This window comes from Solenopsis invicta, chromosome 6 (genome assembly GCF_016802725.1).
Source record: "Solenopsis invicta isolate M01_SB chromosome 6, UNIL_Sinv_3.0, whole genome shotgun sequence".
In the NCBI taxonomy this organism is placed as follows: Eukaryota; Metazoa; Arthropoda; class Insecta; order Hymenoptera; family Formicidae; genus Solenopsis; species Solenopsis invicta.
Genome location: NC_052669.1, coordinates 20,205,623 through 20,225,106, shown reverse-complemented (window position 1 = coordinate 20,225,106; position 19,484 = coordinate 20,205,623). Strand labels below are relative to the sequence as shown.

At 35.0% G+C, this 19,484-nt stretch overlaps 3 protein-coding genes across 22 annotated transcripts in view; 2 read left to right on the top strand and 1 right to left on the bottom strand.

Annotated features, from left to right (window-relative positions):
- The first annotated feature begins 284 nt into the window (after positions 1–284).
- Positions 285–2,864, top strand: LOC105204126 (ADP-ribosylation factor-related protein 1). Its single transcript, XM_039451091.1, has 5 exons — positions 285–680; positions 759–929; positions 1,110–1,191; positions 1,930–2,101; positions 2,556–2,864. The coding sequence occupies exons 1-5, from the start codon at positions 588–590 to the stop codon at positions 2,653–2,655; spliced, it is 618 nt and encodes a 205-aa protein (XP_039307025.1). The 5' UTR covers positions 285–587; the 3' UTR covers positions 2,656–2,864.
- Positions 2,865–3,033: 169 nt separating this feature from the next.
- Positions 3,034–18,532, top strand: LOC105204102 (AP-1 complex subunit gamma-1). Of its 18 annotated transcripts, none has more exons than XM_039451080.1 (16): positions 5,739–6,086; positions 8,391–8,501; positions 8,989–9,050; positions 9,398–9,590; positions 9,675–9,821; positions 10,058–10,373; positions 11,065–11,082; positions 11,806–12,216; positions 12,302–12,532; positions 12,616–12,837; positions 12,981–13,108; positions 13,216–13,462; positions 14,371–14,641; positions 14,707–14,867; positions 14,946–15,038; positions 15,327–18,532. In XM_039451080.1, exons 2-16 carry the CDS (start codon positions 8,482–8,484, stop codon positions 15,426–15,428), a joined length of 2,622 nt encoding a protein of 873 aa, XP_039307014.1. In that variant the 5' UTR covers positions 5,739–6,086; positions 8,391–8,481; the 3' UTR covers positions 15,429–18,532. The 18 variants fall into 18 exon arrangements, with proteins under 18 accessions (XP_039307011.1, XP_039307010.1, XP_039307013.1 ...); XM_026138603.2 differs by lacking the exon at positions 5,739–6,086 and adding an exon at positions 6,206–6,370 and having other exon boundaries at positions 9,407–9,590; XM_026138600.2 differs by lacking the exon at positions 5,739–6,086 and adding an exon at positions 6,206–6,370.
- Positions 18,507–19,484, bottom strand: part of LOC105204100 (COP9 signalosome complex subunit 5) — a 28,965-nt gene continuing 27,987 nt past the window's right edge. For 2 of the 3 annotated variants that reach the window (XM_039451090.1, XM_011173151.3), the window contains one exon: positions 18,738–19,279. In XM_039451090.1, coding sequence (XP_039307024.1) covers positions 18,821–19,279 — 459 coding nt within the window. In that variant the 3' untranslated portion in view covers positions 18,738–18,820. Of the gene's footprint in view, positions 19,280–19,484 lie in introns of all 3 variants that reach the window. The other variant, XM_011173150.3, reaches the window with a different exon arrangement.

Sequence of the window (19,484 nt, the reverse complement as noted above, 5' to 3'; positions counted from 1 at the left end):
TTATTGAGAATATATCAGCGCGCGCCTTTTTTCCATAGTAATTTTAAATTATAATTATATATAAGTATTTAATTTAATAATTAACCAATTATATTTATATTAAACGCGCTTAAACAATTATTAAATTTTCAACTAATTGGCTTCAAATTAAATAACGTATTTAATTTTAAAATAGAATTTATTGGAAATACTTATAATCACACAATACTGGTGATGCTGGTATACTATCATAGATAGCCACTTTCACAGCTAAATATGAGATAAATATGAGCACAGTATTATCATCATTATCATGTTTATTGTATAAGTGACAGATGCGAATATGAGATTCGTTCTTTTCACTTGAACTTGCATGGTTCATCTTTCTGTTTTTCTTTTTCACGTTGGGGAGAAAAAGAGAAAAACATGCTGCGCAAAAAGTTCAGTTGGATAGAACAGACTTGTAACCGCGTACCTCTCACTGACGATGCTTCGCAGATACAGCGGCTCCAGATCAGCCAACATGGCTCGAATGTAACAAGTCAGCGGGCCTAAAATGTAAACAATACGACATGTAAATCTTATTGGCGGGCACGTATCCGACGGAGATGTACACGCTGCTGCACGGTCTGTATAAGTACCTGATGCAAAAGGACGAGTACTTTATACTAATCCTGGGGCTCGACAATGCGGGAAAGACGGTAGGGTCCTCGCGGAGCATTCTCCGAGGTTATGGCAGCGCGAGAACTGCAATCACTATTCTTGTGATTCTTTTGTAGACTTACCTGGAAGCGGCGAAGACAAAGTTCACAAAGAATTACAAGGGTATGAATCCGAGCAAGATCACGACCACCGTGGGTTTGAACATCGGCAAGATCGACATCGCCGGAGTGTCCTTTAACTTTTGGGATCTCGGCGGCCAGGAGGAACTTCAATCTCTATGGGATAAAGTAGTTTAATATAGAATATAAAAAAATTAATTGTTTCGCGACTATTCTCATATATATTTTCTTCTTATATTTTTTTTTCTTCTCTCTTTATCTGTTCTTTCATTTGTGGAGTTATATAATATTTCTTGTTCCACTAACAAATGGCATACAAGATTACACAATATTGTTTTGTATTTACAGTATTATGCAGAGTCTCACGCTGTGATTTACATCGTCGATTCTTCCGACCGTGATAGAATACCAGATTCCAAAGAAACTTTTGGTGAGACACATTTTCCAATGATATTTGGCATTGCTAAGTCAACAAGCATAATTAGTTAACCCTGAAGTGCTACTTTTTTTTTACATTAACATAATTTTAAATGAAAATTTACCCACATGATTAATACTTTTTTACTAATTAAAAATGAATCTTATTCGGTTATTAATTTCTGTTATTATTCATTTTTTTAAACTTTTAAGAATTTTTAAATATTTTCTTTCTACTTTAATAAGTTACAAAGTGTCAGAATAACTGTTAATCAAAACGGACAGTATTTTAATGTACATAAAATCTTATTAAATGTTATTTTAAACTTAAAATTTTAATAATAAAAACTGTACTAAACTTAAATTAATTTGGGTCAAAATTCATCCAGTAACACTTTAGGATTAATCAAGCATGATATATGCAAATAAGGAAAAATATTGAAGCAAATTAATTAAGAAGATTAAAAAAAAAAATTAAAATCTGTATATTTAAATAAATGAATAAAGAATAATAAATTAGAGAATTATCATTTAAATGAGTTGCAATTGCAAATAAAATAACAGTGTGAAAAACATTACATTTCAATGAAATATATTGAAACATTAATATTTTAATATATTTTTTAATAAAACTATTGTGTTTTTATTCTTGAAAAATTAAAAATTTTATTTATGGTATTTTAATAAGACCATATTACATAAATAGCAAAAATATATGTATCAAATATTTCTTTTTTTTTTTTTTTTTCAGATAAGGTGATATCATCTGAACATCTAACTGGTGTACCATTATTGGTACTGGCAAATAAGCAGGATGTACCTGACTGTATGGGTGTCAGAGAAGTAAAACCGATATTTAATCAAAGTGCACACTTAATTGGCAGAAGGGATTGCATGGTAATGCCTGTATCGGCTCTTAATGGGTAAGTAAAACTAGCGCTTTGCTTTGTTAATTTATATTATGTATACTATATTATTGATTAATTGTTATTTATTTATATTATATTATGTAAAAAGAAATCAATCTTAAAGATTTATATATTATGGAAAAACGACACATTTGTAATTTATTAAAAAAGTATTATAAAGTGATAGAGGATGTATTATAAGTGATAAGGGATGAAATTTACATTATACTAAAGTTGCAGTTGGTTGCATTTGAATTTTATAGAAAGAAAGTAAAGTTGTACATAGTCACCATTTTAATCAAGCTCTGTGCCAATTTAGAATTTAATGCTCTACTAAAAAGTTGCTAATTTTTCAAATGTGTCACTTTTCTATCAACGTGGCAATACATTGTATATGTATGTAATAGAGATAGCATTGATGTTTTTTGTATTTATCATGTAAAATAATTACTCGTAATTTGAAAAAAAGGGATGGAGTAGACGAGGGCATACACTGGCTGGTGGATTGCGTCAAAAGAAACAGTGATATACGACCACCTCGCAATCAGGACGACAATTCCTTATCTTAGCTGTGACACACATTCCTATACTCTTTGGTAATTTATATAAATATATATATATATATATATATATATATATATATATATATATATCAATATTGCGATATATATATAATATATATATATATATATATATATATATATATATATTAACGCACTGTACATATTCGTGTCGCATGTGTACAGTGTTTCTATAAATAAAGAATCTTTTTTTTTAATTGAGTAGACGTTGTGTATCTCTCTCTAAGTATATGAAAAAGATTGCATGTTAGAATCGAGCAGGAGACAGGTGTATAAAATGTTTACAATGCCTTTTTAAAAAACATTTTAATGCACTACCGTAAAAAAATGATTGATACTATCTGATCTTGCTAGGATCTGGATTTGTGTGAGTGTGTGAATGTCTGATATCAAGGTAGTCGCCGAGAGATAAGAGATAATGCCCACACCTTGTCCCGTACTCTATTATGTTAGTGATAAAGAGCGTACAAGACTGATCGCGCAACTGAGACCCTGTTTGATATATAGGTTGTGATTTTTGTGCGGTGTCACATCTTTTTTTTGCCGTAAGCCTCCTTATTTGTTTGACATTATCGCACACCATGTGGCCTTACTACGATGCCGACGACTGGAGCATTTTACCACCGGAACTTAACAGGAGGTGATTTATTCAGCTTGTAACGTAGCAGATGGGGGCGTTTATCACTCGGAAGTGTGCGTCATACAGCTATACCTTTTTTTCAAAGGTTAATTAGTATTGTACCGAAGCGCTTTAAAAAAGGAAGAGAAGAGTCGGACTTGCTTGCAGCTTGTATTCACGCACTACGTTTGAAGCGCCAAATGTGACTATGCCGATTTCGAATTTTACTTCCTTTGTGTAATGATTAACTGCGTGCGACGGTGACCACATTTGGCGTGAAAATTTGAAAATTCCCGTATACAAATTCCACTATAAATCTATCATTCTTTATCAGATTGCTTTAATTAAGCTAATACTCTGCGACTCATTATAGCAAGCCTCACGCGCGGGTTATACCTGCAAGGAAACAATATCATCAGTCATGCAATGACACTTGTCACGGGGAAGACTTACGGCGACCCGGACAACGGGTGTAACGAAATTACGTTATCTTATCGCGCGCGACAGGCGGAAGCAAAGATCTTTTTCAATTTCGAGAATAAGTACCGGTAATTCCGACGAGATCTCCACGTGTGAAAATTAAGATTGCATGTGTCACATCTCAAAAATTTGGCTGTTTGATTCGCCGATAACATCTGGGGGTTTCCGTAGCTATATATTTTTTTTCTTCAAAACTATAAACAGTTGCGAGTTAATTATAAACATTTTAGTGCGTTATTTGTATAAAAGTATATGTAAAGTCTATATATATATATATAATTTTATGATTTTGACTATAGGACAAGAAAAGGAATTAACAATTGCTTTAACATTTATAAATCATACAATGTATCATTCTTATCATTTTGCATTGGTTTCTATACTGCAATATCTTTAAACCATTTTTTTTTTGTACAATTACTACAACTTAAAAAGAAATTATCATCTTCAAATTTTTGAAGTAATTGTAAAATCACAAAAAGAAAAAATGGACATTTTAACAAATTAAAAACAATACTAGTGATAAAAGTAAAAATTATAAACAAAAGTAAATGTTTCCATTGTATAGATTGTATAATGGAACAGGTGTCATTTCTACCATATAAATTAGTATGTGACTTATACAGAAACTATTCAGAGATAATGAAAAGAAAGCGGATTCAATGTGGATAAGGAATTCTTCTGTGAAGAATTTAAATCACAAAAGATTGAATTTAAATATTTTTTAAATTACGTGATGGTTTTGATCTTAAATTATGACTTAACATTTAATTCTTTCGTTCCATAATCTTTTTATAATCAAATTAGTTAAAATATTTGAAAACAGTAATTTCTTTTTAAGAATGTATGTGCCACGTCTCAAAGCGTACTAAACATATAAAAATTTCATAGATTGTTTTATTGTTACGATTGAGAATTTTATCATGTAAAATTTAAACACGCTTCTCTTATTGACTTAAAAATTAAGGAATTTTTTGTTCTTTATTTTTAATAAAATCGTGTTTTGTATTATTCATTTATAAATTTGAGGAAGGAGCATTATACGAATTAAATCAAAAATTTTAAATAAACCTAATAAATATTCGTGTAAAAGTTCATTTGGATTCTTATTCGTTTAAAAGTTATTTATCTAAAACAAAATAAAGCTATTTTTGCTGTATATAAGTTATTATAAGTTAAATTTTTCATAGTTCTTGTTTTAGTTGATTCTTAGCAAACAAAAATAAATTCAAATGAATTAAAAATTCTAATTTATCTTAATTTATTTTGCTTTTTGCTGAGAACTTAGCAATATCAATAAACTTGGAAGATCGGTCGATTAAATTTATGAATTATAATCAACTGTAAAACTGATCATTCCTAAGCAAATTTTTAAATTATTTTAGTTAAAAAATTAATTATTAATTCAAAGTATTGTATTTTGCACAAATAAATTGTAATGACAGAAAATGGACAAGAAAAATAAAAAAACAATTTTACATATGTTCAATTTTACGTTTTATAATGAGCTATTTTTAAATTTAGTCAAGCTAATCGAACATGGTGAGATCAGCCATAAATCTGAGAAACCTGTTTTTAAATTATGATATAAAAATATTCTAAAGATTGATTTATGGAAGTCGTAACCGTTAACTTATGCTGGAACCGGTAAAGTTCCAACCGGTAAGGTTCAACACTGGGATTTCAATATGTTTTTGTTCAGCAATTTCTTTCGTTCTCTATATGAACGAAACATTGAAATCTCATTGTTGAACTTTACCGGTTTACTTTCTGCATTAAGTTAACGGTTACGGCCCGTATAAATCAGGCATCTCGCTCTCGGGATTGTTTGAGATTCTTACACTGGTCGGCTCGACCCAAACTTGGGAATTGGGGATCACATATATATATATATATATATATATATATATATATATATATATATATATATATACTTATATAGGAAAAAAGTGGGATTCTCGGTATTAAAAGATCAGCCTTGACGTGAACCCAGAATCTCTTTGTCGCTCTCGCAGCACTCGAATTTCGCGGCCTCGGCACGCAGTGCTGCCACGTTCACGACGTTCCTGCGCTCGCGGCGACGCTCGTGCAGATTTTCCTCTCTCATCATCTTCGCGCGAGGTCGAGTGCGTGAGGTTAGGATCCGCCGCTGGCTTCCTGGCGCGATCGCGAGCGTTATCCCGGTAGGAAGGCTCCAACGCGACGTCGTTGACGACGTCGACGACGACGACGGCCATCTTTGAGTCTTCGCATCGGACAGGCGAAATTCCGCGCGACCTGTCGTCGACGACGAGGCAGACGAGAAAGAGAGAGGGAAAAGGCGAGAGAGAAATACTGACAAGGAGAGCGAAAGGGCGAGAGGAAAGAAAAAAGAGCGAGAGAGAAAGAGAAAGAACAGCACGTCGTTGGGCGGCTCGGTATCGCGCGGGCGGACAGCGAGCCAGGGTGCCAGTGTGTGTGTGTGTGTGTGTGTATGTGTGATCGTGTGGTTGACGGCCGTGTAGATAGGGACTTGGCGCAATCGGAACTACATTCATGGAGCTCGCAACCGCAGACTAGCGAGCAGTCTCCGCCTTCACGGGACTCGACGGCGCCACGGCCACAGTACGTAGGTAGTCCGCGTAGTCGCCGTCGTCGCTGTATCGTCGCCTCCCGGAGTCTCTCTCCTCGGTAGATCCCAAGCGATTCCATTCCGGGGAAGAGCGCGAACGTGGGCGACACGTCGGATTGACGACCGGTTGGCATTTCGGGGATACTTCGAGTACGCCGCCGCGTACGACAGGAGCGTGAGGGCGCACGGCTCGCGGCGAGGACTTCACGGCGGTCGCAGGAGCTCCCCCGGAAACCGTGGCTCTTCCAGCCTTCTGTTCCTGTCGTTGTCATCGTCATTCGCGATGTAAACACGCACGCGGAGCGCGACAGTGCGTACAACGTTCGCTTCGTCTCGAGGCGGCACAGGCGAGTCACTGCTGTGACTCCTGCGACGTCTCTGTCCCGTTCTCGTCATCACCGCGTGGTGCACGTCCTCGCGCGCGCGACGACACACGTACGTCACGCAGGAAGTCGTTGGCTTCCCGCGACGGATCCATCCGCGCGACGACATTTAACACGGCGAACTTTCGAACACTTCCGCCGAGCGATCGAGCTCGACGTTTGACAGCCACGGGGCTACCCCTCGGCGACGGTCGATTCCTCCTCGACTCGGCCTCGACTCGGATTTTTTTCCTTCTTTTTTTTTTATAGCTGGCCGTGTTTTGCAACACCTCGCCGTGGCCGAGATTCTAGCGCGCGAGCGGGTGACATCATACGCTCCGGTTAAATCACCGTTGTGCTCCGCGCGCGATGCATTCCGAGGCCGGTACGTTTTCCCCGCGTGTTCACAAGCACTCGCAATGCTCGAATGCTCGAATTTTAGAAAGCACTTTAAAGCTACTGCCCTGCGTACCGCCGGATTGTGTTCGAATTTAATTGAATGTACAATTGTGCGCTGATCGCGACGCAGCTGTCGGTCACTTTGACCTCATGAGCTCTCAATTGGGATAATCTCAGTGTTAATGTCGCCTTTCTTCTTTCAATACATCCAATTTCTATCAATGTAGATTAACTTCAATCTCCCAGTTTAATTTATTCATTTTTCATTAATTCTTGAAATTAGAAAAAGGAGTAAATTAAATCGAGATTAAAGTTAAGTAGAAGATTGATAGAAATGGATATGAGTGGCTGCAAATCAGATTTTTTTCAGAATAATTGTACACTTAAATTGTTTGTAATGAGAAATCTGATTTTATAAGTTTTATCTGTGCTCTCTCATGCATAACTATGTGATCAAAGATAACTATAATTGTGTACAATTTCAACGAAGTATATAATTATCCTGCAGTGAATATATCCTTCAAGTGATCATGAGTTTTAAATAAGGGATATTTGTGAAGGCGGTATGCAGAGTGAATTGTCTAGAGCTGCAAAGTCTCTTTATGAAATAGGGCAGAGCGTTAGTTGCCTGTTTGCAACAGTGTAATTTAACTTTAAACTCGCGGTTTGCTTTCCATGGTTTTTTTTTAATTCTTAGAACTAGAAGAAAAATAAAAAATAAGTTGAACCGAGTTTAAAGTTAAGCTGTATTAGCGCAAATGGGGCTTTAAAAAATTGTAGAAGGCTTGTGAAACTCAAGTTACAACATTCTCTCACTGCGGCAAAAGAGAGATATTTTTTACTGCTCAAAGTATTTGCTTACTCTATTTTTTGGATGTATTTTTATTTATATCTTATGTCTAAATTCCATTTCACTAATTATTAACTTTGATCTTAGTTTTACTTACTTTTATCTCTTTTTAGAAAAAGGTAAAAAATAAAAGTTTACATTAGTGCAAATAAATTAAATTTTACTATATTCTTTATATAAATAAAATATAAAATTTAAAATTATAAAATGAAAGGTTATTATTCAAGCTCAATATCTAGAAGGAATATTGAAATTTGTTTTCTCTTCAAAATTCCCATTATTTAATTGAGAAAGGTAAAATACTTTGAACAGTAGTGTTGTTTTGGTTTAGATTTTGACGATTCTATTAACATTGTATGATGAACTAACATATATAACGTTGTCGTCCTGTGTGTCCATTAGGAGGATAGCAGAGTTCGTGTTTTGTACTCGTCTGCGCTTGGTTTTCATTGTGAAGTTTGTGGTGTAGGTTCAGAGGTCAAGTCGAGGAACAATGAATGCCTCAGAACATGGGTAATGCATAAATATACAGTCTTGCTCGTATATGTGTACTTAGTATAATTTTAAATTCGCATGGGCAGGTATGAGACAGAGAAAAAAAACCATTTGTACTATCTTTGTCTCTAACTTATTGTCATAAGTATTGAAGAACCTGGAATAAGATGTGTCTATTTCTACCAATGTAAATCAATAACTTTAATCTTAAGTCAATTTACTTTCTATTTTTTACTAATTTTAAGTATTAAAAAACTAAAGTTAATCTACATTGGTAGAAACTGGCCTAAATTTATCATTTTTATTTTGATATGAAATATTTGTTTCTTAATGAGAATGTGATTTACTGCAGAGATGCAGCTTCTATTCATATTTGTATTGCGAGATACGAAATTAATTACAGTAGGTCGGGCGGTATAATACAAGTGTCATTGCACGATAAGTAGTTTCGGCAAGTAGGAGTGCTAACAATCATAAACTGCAGCATGGGTGTGTACTTTTTCAGGTTTAACCCAGCCTTTAACATGGCCTCCATAAAGCAGGCTATCAATGAGGCTGTGGAAAGAGGTAGGTGTACTGTTAATTTGACTTACAATGGCTATAATAGCTAATCATTGGAGCATCTGATTCTGCCTGTTTGCTACCCCCTATAGATTCTCTCTACATAAAAAATCAATTGTATAAAGATTGTTTAAAAAAAAATCGTTTTACTAAATTAAAATGTTTTATTCTTGCATTTTAACTTATTTAAACGATGGATTTAATTTTTCATTAATTTTCAATGAAATTTATTTCATTCATATCTTTCACATTTATGTGTTATATAAATAATTTACAAATTTATTTGCATGCGGAATCAGCGGTTACCAAAGATAATGCAAATTTATACTGATAACTTTTTCACACTTTGAAAGTCTCGACAGTTAGGATGCCTGCGCCGACGCGGCTGAGGGATCTGATTAGACAAATACGAGCCTCACGAACGGCAGCGGAAGAGAGGACAGTCGTGAACAAGGAATGCGCGTACATTCGCTCAACGTTCAGGGAAGAGGACAGCGTGTGGAGATGTCGTAACATCGCCAAACTACTGTATATTCATATGCTGGGGTGTGTATCAAAATATCAATTATTGTTTATTCTTGATATTGTCGATATTGAGGATAAGTTTATCAAGAAGATATGATGTTTCAGGTATCCAGCGCATTTCGGTCAATTGGAATGTCTGAAGCTCATCGCTTCGCCTAGATTCACTGACAAACGAATCGGTTATTTAGGGGCTATGCTGTTGCTGGATGAGCGGCAAGACGTACATCTCCTAATCACGAACTGTCTAAAAAAGTAAACGTCGTTCTTTCAAACGCAGTACTCTACTGTTTATTTTTACCAATGTAAATTAACTTTAATCTCGACTTAACTTATTTATCTAATTACTTTTTCTATAAAAGTTAGAGGAATTAGAAAAGAAAAAAAGATGAATTAAACCAAGATTAAAATTAATCTATATTGGTAGAAATGGACATACACAAGTTTTCGAAAAAGAAGGTCGTCATTCTCTCATTTTTGTTTGCACACAGTGACTTGAATAGTTCGACGCAGTTCGTCATTGGTCTAGCGTTGTGTACTCTCGGTGCGATTGCGTCGCCGGAAATGGCGAGGGACTTGGCGTCCGAAGTGGAGAGACTGATGAAGTCGCCGAACGCGTATATTCGAAAGAAAGCGGCGCTCTGCGCCTTTCGGATCATCAGACGCGTGCCGGAGTTGATGGAAATGTTTTTACCGGCCACCCGTAGCCTGATCACCGAGAAGAATCACGGGGTCCTCATCACCGGCGTCACCCTCATCACGGAGATGTGCGAGAATAGTGTTGATACTCTGAATCACTTTAAAAAGGTATATTCAAGAGAGATATTTCCTCGATACGATAGCGACGTACATTAGCTCTGGAACAGGTTTTCATAAGACGCCATTTGATGTCGTAAATTTACCCGTCCGAGTCGTAGTATTGCATTACATAACCGATCGACTGTTGTATGACCTATCTCTAGTATAGCCGATGTCAACTTAGATAGCAGTAGAGAAACCCACTAAAGGAGTATCTAGTGTGTAGTTGTGGAATTATTTATTAGGAACGGAAACTTATGTTTGTTAGGTAATTATAGTCTGTTAGCAATAGTGAGGAAAAGAATGCAGTCTTAATTTCTATACTAGAGCAGACACAAAATAGTTAATCGGAAAAATATGAAATATTTTAGTGTTGTACATCATAGATTGTTCTTCATTCATCTATAAATATCAGGAGGAAAAGAGTGTTTTTCTGCACTTTATGTTAATGCAATATAGAAATTTTAAACACGTTCTTTCGTTTACGGTTTGCTGTAAATAGAACAACTTTGTTCTATTCTGAACAGCTTCGTTGGTATAAACGTGTGCGAGTTTCTCGTCTATTTCTTTCGTAAAAAATACATATGTATAAAATAGGGCAATTGTGCGATATCTTTCATATTTAACAGAATGTTCATAAACGTCTCTGCATTTATCTCGTGAGTGTTCGTAATACAAGCATTGGTTTTGTCTTTCTTAGGAATGCGGCCATCGTGAGGTAATATACCATATGAAGGTTTTGTATCTTTGCATGTTTATTACTCACGGACTTCATTCTTTTCTTTTACTTTGCCCGAAATAGGCATTGAAGCAGCCAAAATGTGAAATCAATATTGCCTACTTCGCTATGCTATTCTTTTAATAATTAAAAGTATCAGATCATTTGTCTATCGTTCTTGTACATATAAAATTTTTTATATACGTAATTTGTTTATTGATGGAAAATAGTTTAGACATGTTCAGAGATATTACTATAGTAAAATAATTATGCAATATTTGTAATTGGCATGAAAGCGTTCTTTACTATAATTGCATGTTTATCTCAGCTTATTTATAGAGATCGAGTTATCTATTTTTCTTAGTTGTATGCCTGATTAAATAGCCTGTAGCAATATTTACAACACAGCTACAATATTGATACTTAATGATATCATTTGCATCGAAGACAATTACTCTTAAATAGCTGAAATCAGGCTCTCAGATATTATTTTAAAATGTGATAGATAGATATATAGATAGATATATAGATAGATAGATAGATGTGATAGATTTATTTGTACTTTGTTATGTTATATGAAAGTGTATATATGTTATCCCACAATGACTCGTTCTGTCAATATTGTTTCTTGTATAATCGATGTTAATAGTCGAATTAAATTGGGAGTTTACAATAAGTCTTCGGAATTAATTAATGGATAAATAAAAAAGGGTTTTATTGCAGATTGTGCCAAATCTCGTAAGAATCTTGAAGAACCTGATCTTAGCCGGATATTCGCCCGAGCACGATGTATCTGGCGTATCGGATCCGTTTCTTCAGGTGAAGATACTGCGTCTCTTACGCATTCTGGGACGCAACGACGTTGAAGCGTCTGAAGCCATGAACGATATTCTTGCTCAAGTCGCCACCAACACGGAAACCAGCAAAAACGTTGGTAACACGATACTCTACGAGACTGTTCTATCGATTATGGACATCAAGTCGGAAAGTGGACTTCGGGTTTTGGCAGTCAACATACTGGGCAGATTTTTATTGAATAACGACAAGAATATCAGATACGTAGCCTTGAACACATTATTGAAGACGGTCTATGTGGACACGAGCGCGGTGCAGAGGCATCGATCGACAATTCTGGTAAAATATTCACTTACAGATTTCCTTTTTTAAGATGAGGCTAGAGTTATTCATTGCGATTAATATTCTCTCTCGCGTATTTCAGGAATGCTTGAAAGACCCAGACGTATCGATCAGGAGGCGCGCGATGGAGCTGAGCTTTGCGCTCGTGAATTCAAACAATATCAGAAACATGATGAAGGAGTTGCTCTTGTTCTTAGAACGTGCCGATCCGGAATTTAAGGCTCAATGCAGCAGCAACATTGTGATGTCTGCGGAGAGATTCGCTCCGAACAAACGCTGGCATCTCGAGACGCTCTTCAAAGTGCTTGTTGCGGTGTGTATTTTTAAGGGATCACATAATGCAAGATGTACAGATGCAAGAGAATTACTTACATTCAATTTTTTTTAAATTTTTAGGCTGGTAATTACGTGCGAGATGACGTGGTGGCGTGCACGATACAATTAATTTCGGAGACGCAGACACAGCAAGGCTTCGCTGTTAGTGCTTTATGGCACGCGTTAGAAAAGGACACGTCCGATAAACAGCCTTTGGCGCAAGTTGCCACGTGGTGTATCGGCGAGTATGGCGATCTTTTGTTGTACAGTCCACCATCGGAAGATGCCGAGACTCCAATCAATGTAAGTTCAAATAGTGGTACTTACAGAAAAATCTAAAATGTTTGAACAATTTCTTTTTCTATCTTTTTTCTTGAATGCCGTTTATCATATTTTTCCTAAATATATATGATGAATGTGATAGATAACTTCTCAAATTTTATCAGTTGACAGAGGACGAAATCATCGACGTATATCAGAGGTTACTTTGGAATCCACAGAACACTGTGGTTACAAAACAGTATACTTTATTGTCTCTCACGAAATTGAGCACGAGGTTCCAGAAAGGTCATGAGTTAGTATTGCTTTCGATTATCTATGATGGCCTACATAATATCTGTATAAGAGAGATCTTTATCGCATGTAATCACCACATTCACGTAATATGTTCTGTTATTACAGGAAAATTCGTCAGATCATAGATACGTTTGGTAGCAATTTGCATATCGAATTACAGCAGAGAGGTATTGAATTTTCGCAGCTGTTTCGAAAGTACGATCATTTGCGGCCCGCGTTGCTCGAGAGAATGCCGCCCATGGAAACCGCGCGACCACAGGCCAATGGTATTATAGGCATGGTAAACGGAGAGCCAGAACCAGAAGATGAGAAATCTACGATTCTGGAACAAACCACGACTACATCCGATTCAGTAAGTACATACCATACTTCTTATAACTTATAAATTAATAATTTTTATAAGAAATAAGAATTCTCATTTTTTTATTAAAGCGAATCTTTATGCTCTCATATCAGTTATGAATTTTTTAATTACTTATAAAATTATTAAATTTGATGATCAAATTAAGATATTATTTTCTAGCTTCCTCAGTTTATGATTGTATTTTAAGTCAAACAATTCATATCGACTCGCAGTTATAGAATTAAAAAGTATATTTAATAATTGATATGAAAATATTAAGTACCAAGGTCCACTTCGATCGAAAAATGAAGCCTGCTTCTTTCCATGTTTTCGATTGGTTTTAATTTTGTTAATTTAATAATTGTTTAATTGTCTAATTAATATTAATATAATAATGATGCACAAATGATTAATTATTATAATTATTAAATTAAATAATTGTTTAATATGAAGAAACAAAATATATCACTTTCTAAAAAAAGGTATGTAAAGTCAACACATTTTTTGAAGTTTGACTAGATTTTGAGTAGGTTTATTCAAACTTTCAAAAATATGATTGTTGTCGCTTTTACGATTTTTTTTTTTTTTTTGTCAATTGTCGCTTTTTTGCGATGCTGATTCTCTTGCTGTGTTAACTTTGTGAAAGGCTGTTATCGCAGAGTTAACAAATTACCAATTGTAAAAATGTGCATTAATAAAAGGTTTTTAATGCAATTTATCTTAAAAAAATAACAAATAAAAAACTAAAAAGCGCATGCAAAGCGCGTGTCTGTGGTGTCTAGTTCCGTTTTAATTTGAATTATAAATATATTATAAAGTAAGAATAATATGAAAGATTCCTAGTTGTTAAAATAAATAAATTTTGCAGCGTGCTAAAAAACCTTTACCAGTATCTTATATTTTATTTTTTTTTGCAGAGTGCACTTTTAGATTTACTTGGAACTACGGATGTAGGAATGACGATGCCTACAGCGATGACCAACAAAAATTCTTCACCGAGCTCGACCGCGGTACCGCATAACAATGATCTATTAGATTTACTCGGAAGTTTGGATTTGAATACGCCTGCGCCTGTTACTCCCACGCTACCACTTCAACCGCAGGCGTCGTCCGCAACAATGTTCAGTCCCACCAGCAATAGTAACTTCTTAGTAGATGGATTGCTCAGTACTCCGTCGGTGCAAAATGGTATGTCATGGAATTTAAAAAGAATCAGATTTATTAGCAAATTACTATAATCATTGTTGTTACAGAATTACCAAGCATAGTGGTCTTGGACAAATCGGGGCTCAAAATAACGTTCAAATTGGAGAGACCACCTGATATTCCCGATTTGTTAGTCATAAATATGCTAGCTCAAAATTCTGGAAGCACCATTTTAACCGATTTTCTGTTTCAAGCAGCAGTTCCTAGAGTACATATATAATTACATTTATGATTATTTGCCATGTATGTTAAAGCAACGTATTTATCATATATTTTCTTCTTGTAGACATTCCAGCTACAAATGTTGTCACCGTCGGGTACTGTTATTCCGCCATCTGGTCAAGTAACTCAAGTATTGAGAGTGACAAATCTGAATAGAGTCAGTTTTCAATACGTTATTTCTGCACACAGAAAAATACATATTCAATATTATACTATTTAAGAGTATACATGTTTTCTTTGAGTACAATGATAATAACTTCTAAAATTTGACGAGTATAGATGTTATATATTATCAAGAAGATTTGAGACTATTACCAAGTTCTCAAATCTTTGTTAAAAAAAAAGTAAATAATCATTTTTCTTAGTAATAGAATTGATTTTTCTGTGTTTATACAAAACTGTTTAAGATTTTTGTTTCTAATCGATGATCTTTTTTGTTCTCTAGTCGTCATTAAGAATGAGACTGCGTATATCGTATACGGGCCCAACTGGATCAATTCTGGAACAAACGGAAGTCAATAACTTTCCCGTTTTGACATCGCAGTGACAAGATATAATACAAAATACATTTGTACATATGCCTGCCTAAAATTAATTAATCCAGTCTTGAAAGCAAGGACTGAAAGGATGGAGAAACATGCAATTTGGTTTCTGTCAGAACAGTGAAACATACAACTTGGCAAATGGATCTATCTAATACACACAGACGTTTGTATTAATTAAGCAATTAAATTCTTATATGCGCGGCACCGACAAGGCATGACCTAAAACTTTATAAGGGAGACTTTCTGGATATGTCAAAAGGTATGACAATTTAATTTCGCGCGCGATTTGTTCAGTATAGTCCGAGAATTCTCATTCGCAATGAAGATATTGATTCTCTTCAGTGCGTGTATCAATGCTGTCGCGAGTAATGTGATATTAATGTCGCGGTCTTTCAAAAATTACGTTTTTGTATTATTACTATTGTCAATCGTTCTCGCGTAGCTCGGTTACGATGAGAGAGAGAGAGAAAGAGAGAGAGAGAGTGTGCAAGTGCTTCGTTCTCGCAATGTGCCACACGCGTTGTGGAAAGGAAAGAAAGAGAGAAGAAAGATGTAAATATTTTTTCTAACCGAAACACGCGGAGGGTGTTAAGGAGATGTCGTATTCTTCGATTGGTTGCATTCCCGCTGTTTTACGGCTACTAATTTCTCACGTAGGCTATATGAGATAGAGAAAATAAAGAGATAGAAAAAGAGAGACAAGAATAAGAGAGAAGACAACAGAAACACATCAAACGCCTCACACATGCCACTTGAGAACAACAAAACATGAGAAAACTCGAGGAGGAATCGGAGGGAGGTTTCCGTCACCGAAAGTGCTCTGTCGCTGCCCCAAAAAAGTCTATCTACGAGAAGGCGCTTAACTTTCACTGTAATAAAAAAAAATATACGATCTTTTCTACCACTGTATTTGTAAGATATCGCGAACGACTCGTGAATGTTCGTCTTGTAAATATTAGATAATCACAGTATGACGTACAGAGGCGAGGAAATCCTTACGCGATAGGAGAAATAGAAAAAAAGGCACACGCGAGATGAACTCTTTATATGTGTACATGATAGATCTGTTGATTCAATAATGCGATAGTATTCACATTTCCTTCTTCGAAAGATATCATTTTTGGGGGGGGAAGATGTACATGCAGACACAAAACACACACCTCCACACACACACACACACACACGCACACACACACACGCACACACACACACACACACACACACGATGCCTACAGTGCATGAGTGTGTTGCGTGCATAGCGCGAGTACATACAGTTTCGAATTCGTATTCAGAATACAGAATAATATTGGAGGGCTGAGTTCTGATTGTCATGTTATATGTCGCGCGTATGTATGCATGTTAAACCTCGCATGTGCGATAAATATCCGGGGTTCTGTTAGCAGTTTAATTAGACTTCTCCATTACGTCTGAATGACATTAATTCATATGAAACATCAACATTTCGCTAAGATTTTATTAAATCGAAGAGTGTTTTACAAAAACCAAACAAATCCAAAAAACAATCCGGACACATGATATCAAAACAAAGTCATAGGCTTGATTAATTTTGATTGAGAATTTACAAGAAAAAAATAAACTTCTGGAATTGTTTTGATTCTTGTGGGAAGTTTATATTAATTTTATACATATATTTTATTTATTGCCTATTTTTTATTCTCTATCTTACATTTATCTTTTTTTATAATATTAATAAGATGAAGAAGAAAATATTTAAAATAATATTATTTAATACACAACAATAATTTTTTCAATGGATTAGTTTCTTGTAAAATAGCACATATTAAACTCATTTCCTGTTCGATTCTTGTCGGAACAAAATTATTTACAATGTAACGCTATCAACCGAAAATTTAGCGCTATAAGATTTTTGTAAAAATGGATTTGTTTGGTTTTTGTGAAACATTCTTCAATTGATTCTAATGCGAATTATGATGTAGCGAAATTATAACTTCGATATCTTGTGACTGCGAATTTGTCCTATGAAAGTAAGAATGTAAAATTCATGTTTTAACATTGATTTTATATCCGCGAACTGTGATCGAATGTCGTCCAGTTCAATCATTGTTTTCATGAAAGTCACAGTATAAGGATAACTATGTATGTATATGTCGACAATAGTCTATCTTCTAAGTTGCAGTAAACACTAACATACAATTAACAGCAAAATAATGATGTACATGGTTTTTGCTATCTAATTTTGGGATTCTAATTTTACTGTTTACTACTCAATTCGAGTTATTTACAGTGTCAGAGATATCACTTTGTACATATATGTCGAATAGTGAAGAGAGAAAGAAATGTACGGAAAAAAACTCGCTCATCTAACGTTTTTAACGTTTTTATATACTTTGTTGTAAAATCGTTTCTTAACGATTTTATACTTTGTTGAATTTTCACACCTGTCGACGACGAGCAACAAATGTAAGTCCTATAATAAGTATACAAGTTAGGAACAAATGATAAACTGAGAGCAAAAGAATATCGGTAAAATCAGGTTTCCAGATATATCTATTTTCTCTCAAGACTTTTCTACGAATTAAGTTATAAAACACGCTGTTGTACTTAATTATTTAATTTGTTCTGATGTGGCGTCATAGTGTGCGATGTAGATGTAGATGTATGTACATACCATATATAGAATTCATCTGTCAAAAGACGCCGCTTCGGCACGTTTCTTTCAATCGTACGTTTCCTTCTCTAATTTCTAACCGAGATATCTTACATATAACTTCTCAATTAGGTTTTTACGATTGATTGAGTATATAACTGTATGCATTTTAGCTCCGTCCCTTATATGTGTTGTGCAAGAGACGAGTGCGCGCGCGAGGTATAGGAAATATATAAAATAGAACAGGTAGGTGTGCGTTTTCTGAGTGGCCTTGTCCTTAAAGTCTGTGACACAGCGCGTCAGCCCTTCAGTGGAGGGTATTGCTCTGCCTACTTGTTCTGAATATTACATATTAGTTTTATAAACATACCTATAAATATATAAATACATACACGAGGATATTGATTAATGATAAAAATGCTGTATATATACTTTCTAGCGAATCAAGGTGTGAAAATAAAATGTATTTTTATTCCACTCTACGTTTTTAAAAATCGCCATTGTACACAGAACGTCTTCGTAAAATCATGAAGAAATCACCGAACGTATATTTCATTCTCTCGATTGTAACAATTGATATTATTTTTTATAATTTAATTTTTTGACCTTAAGCAAGTTTTTCGAACAGAAACGATAAATCGAGAAATTTTGAATGCATTGCAAAGCAACTGTTCTAAAGACCTTGATTTTAACCGAGGATACATATCTTTATTACAAATACACATTTCATAGTAGTTTTATTATCACACACATTATGTTTGAATCTTATTTATTTTGTTGAGGATCACAAGACGCGTTACTGCCAACGTGATTGAATAATCGGTCCTTGATAATTTGCGCCATTAAACCGTGAATAACTTCAATAGTGGTCTTACAACTGTCTCTGGTCGCTTTTATGAGTTTTTCCACTGTACTACGATCGTGAGGATCTGTACCGCCCAGGACGAATCCTCTACCTAATGCCGATTCCGAATGTTCTAGTTTATCCGATAGATCGAAAATCTGTCCAGTGGTGTAGTCTGCATTCGTTAATAAGCTGGAAGAACTCAACGTGTTCACCCAGTATTTATTCCACAAGGAATCGAGCAATCGTCTATCCAAAGCGGACTTGAAGTAGGACACCTCCAAGGAGTAATATTGCTTACAATGAACACCAAAATCCTCGATCTTGTTCAGTGGTATCGTTTGGTATTCTGATGGCTCCTCGTTGGCAGGTTTATATCCCTGGAAATGCACGAAATGACTTTTTTATGACTTCTCGCGATAGAAAATAAGTTAATAATTTAGGGTTTCTTAGTTTTAAAAAATGGAGGATAATTATAAGATCTCAGTCATATATATCTTTTAATAAAATTAAAAACAATGTCAATATCTAGCTCGAATCTAGCGAAAGCAATAATATAATAAGAAAAGGTCAATTAGCGAGCAA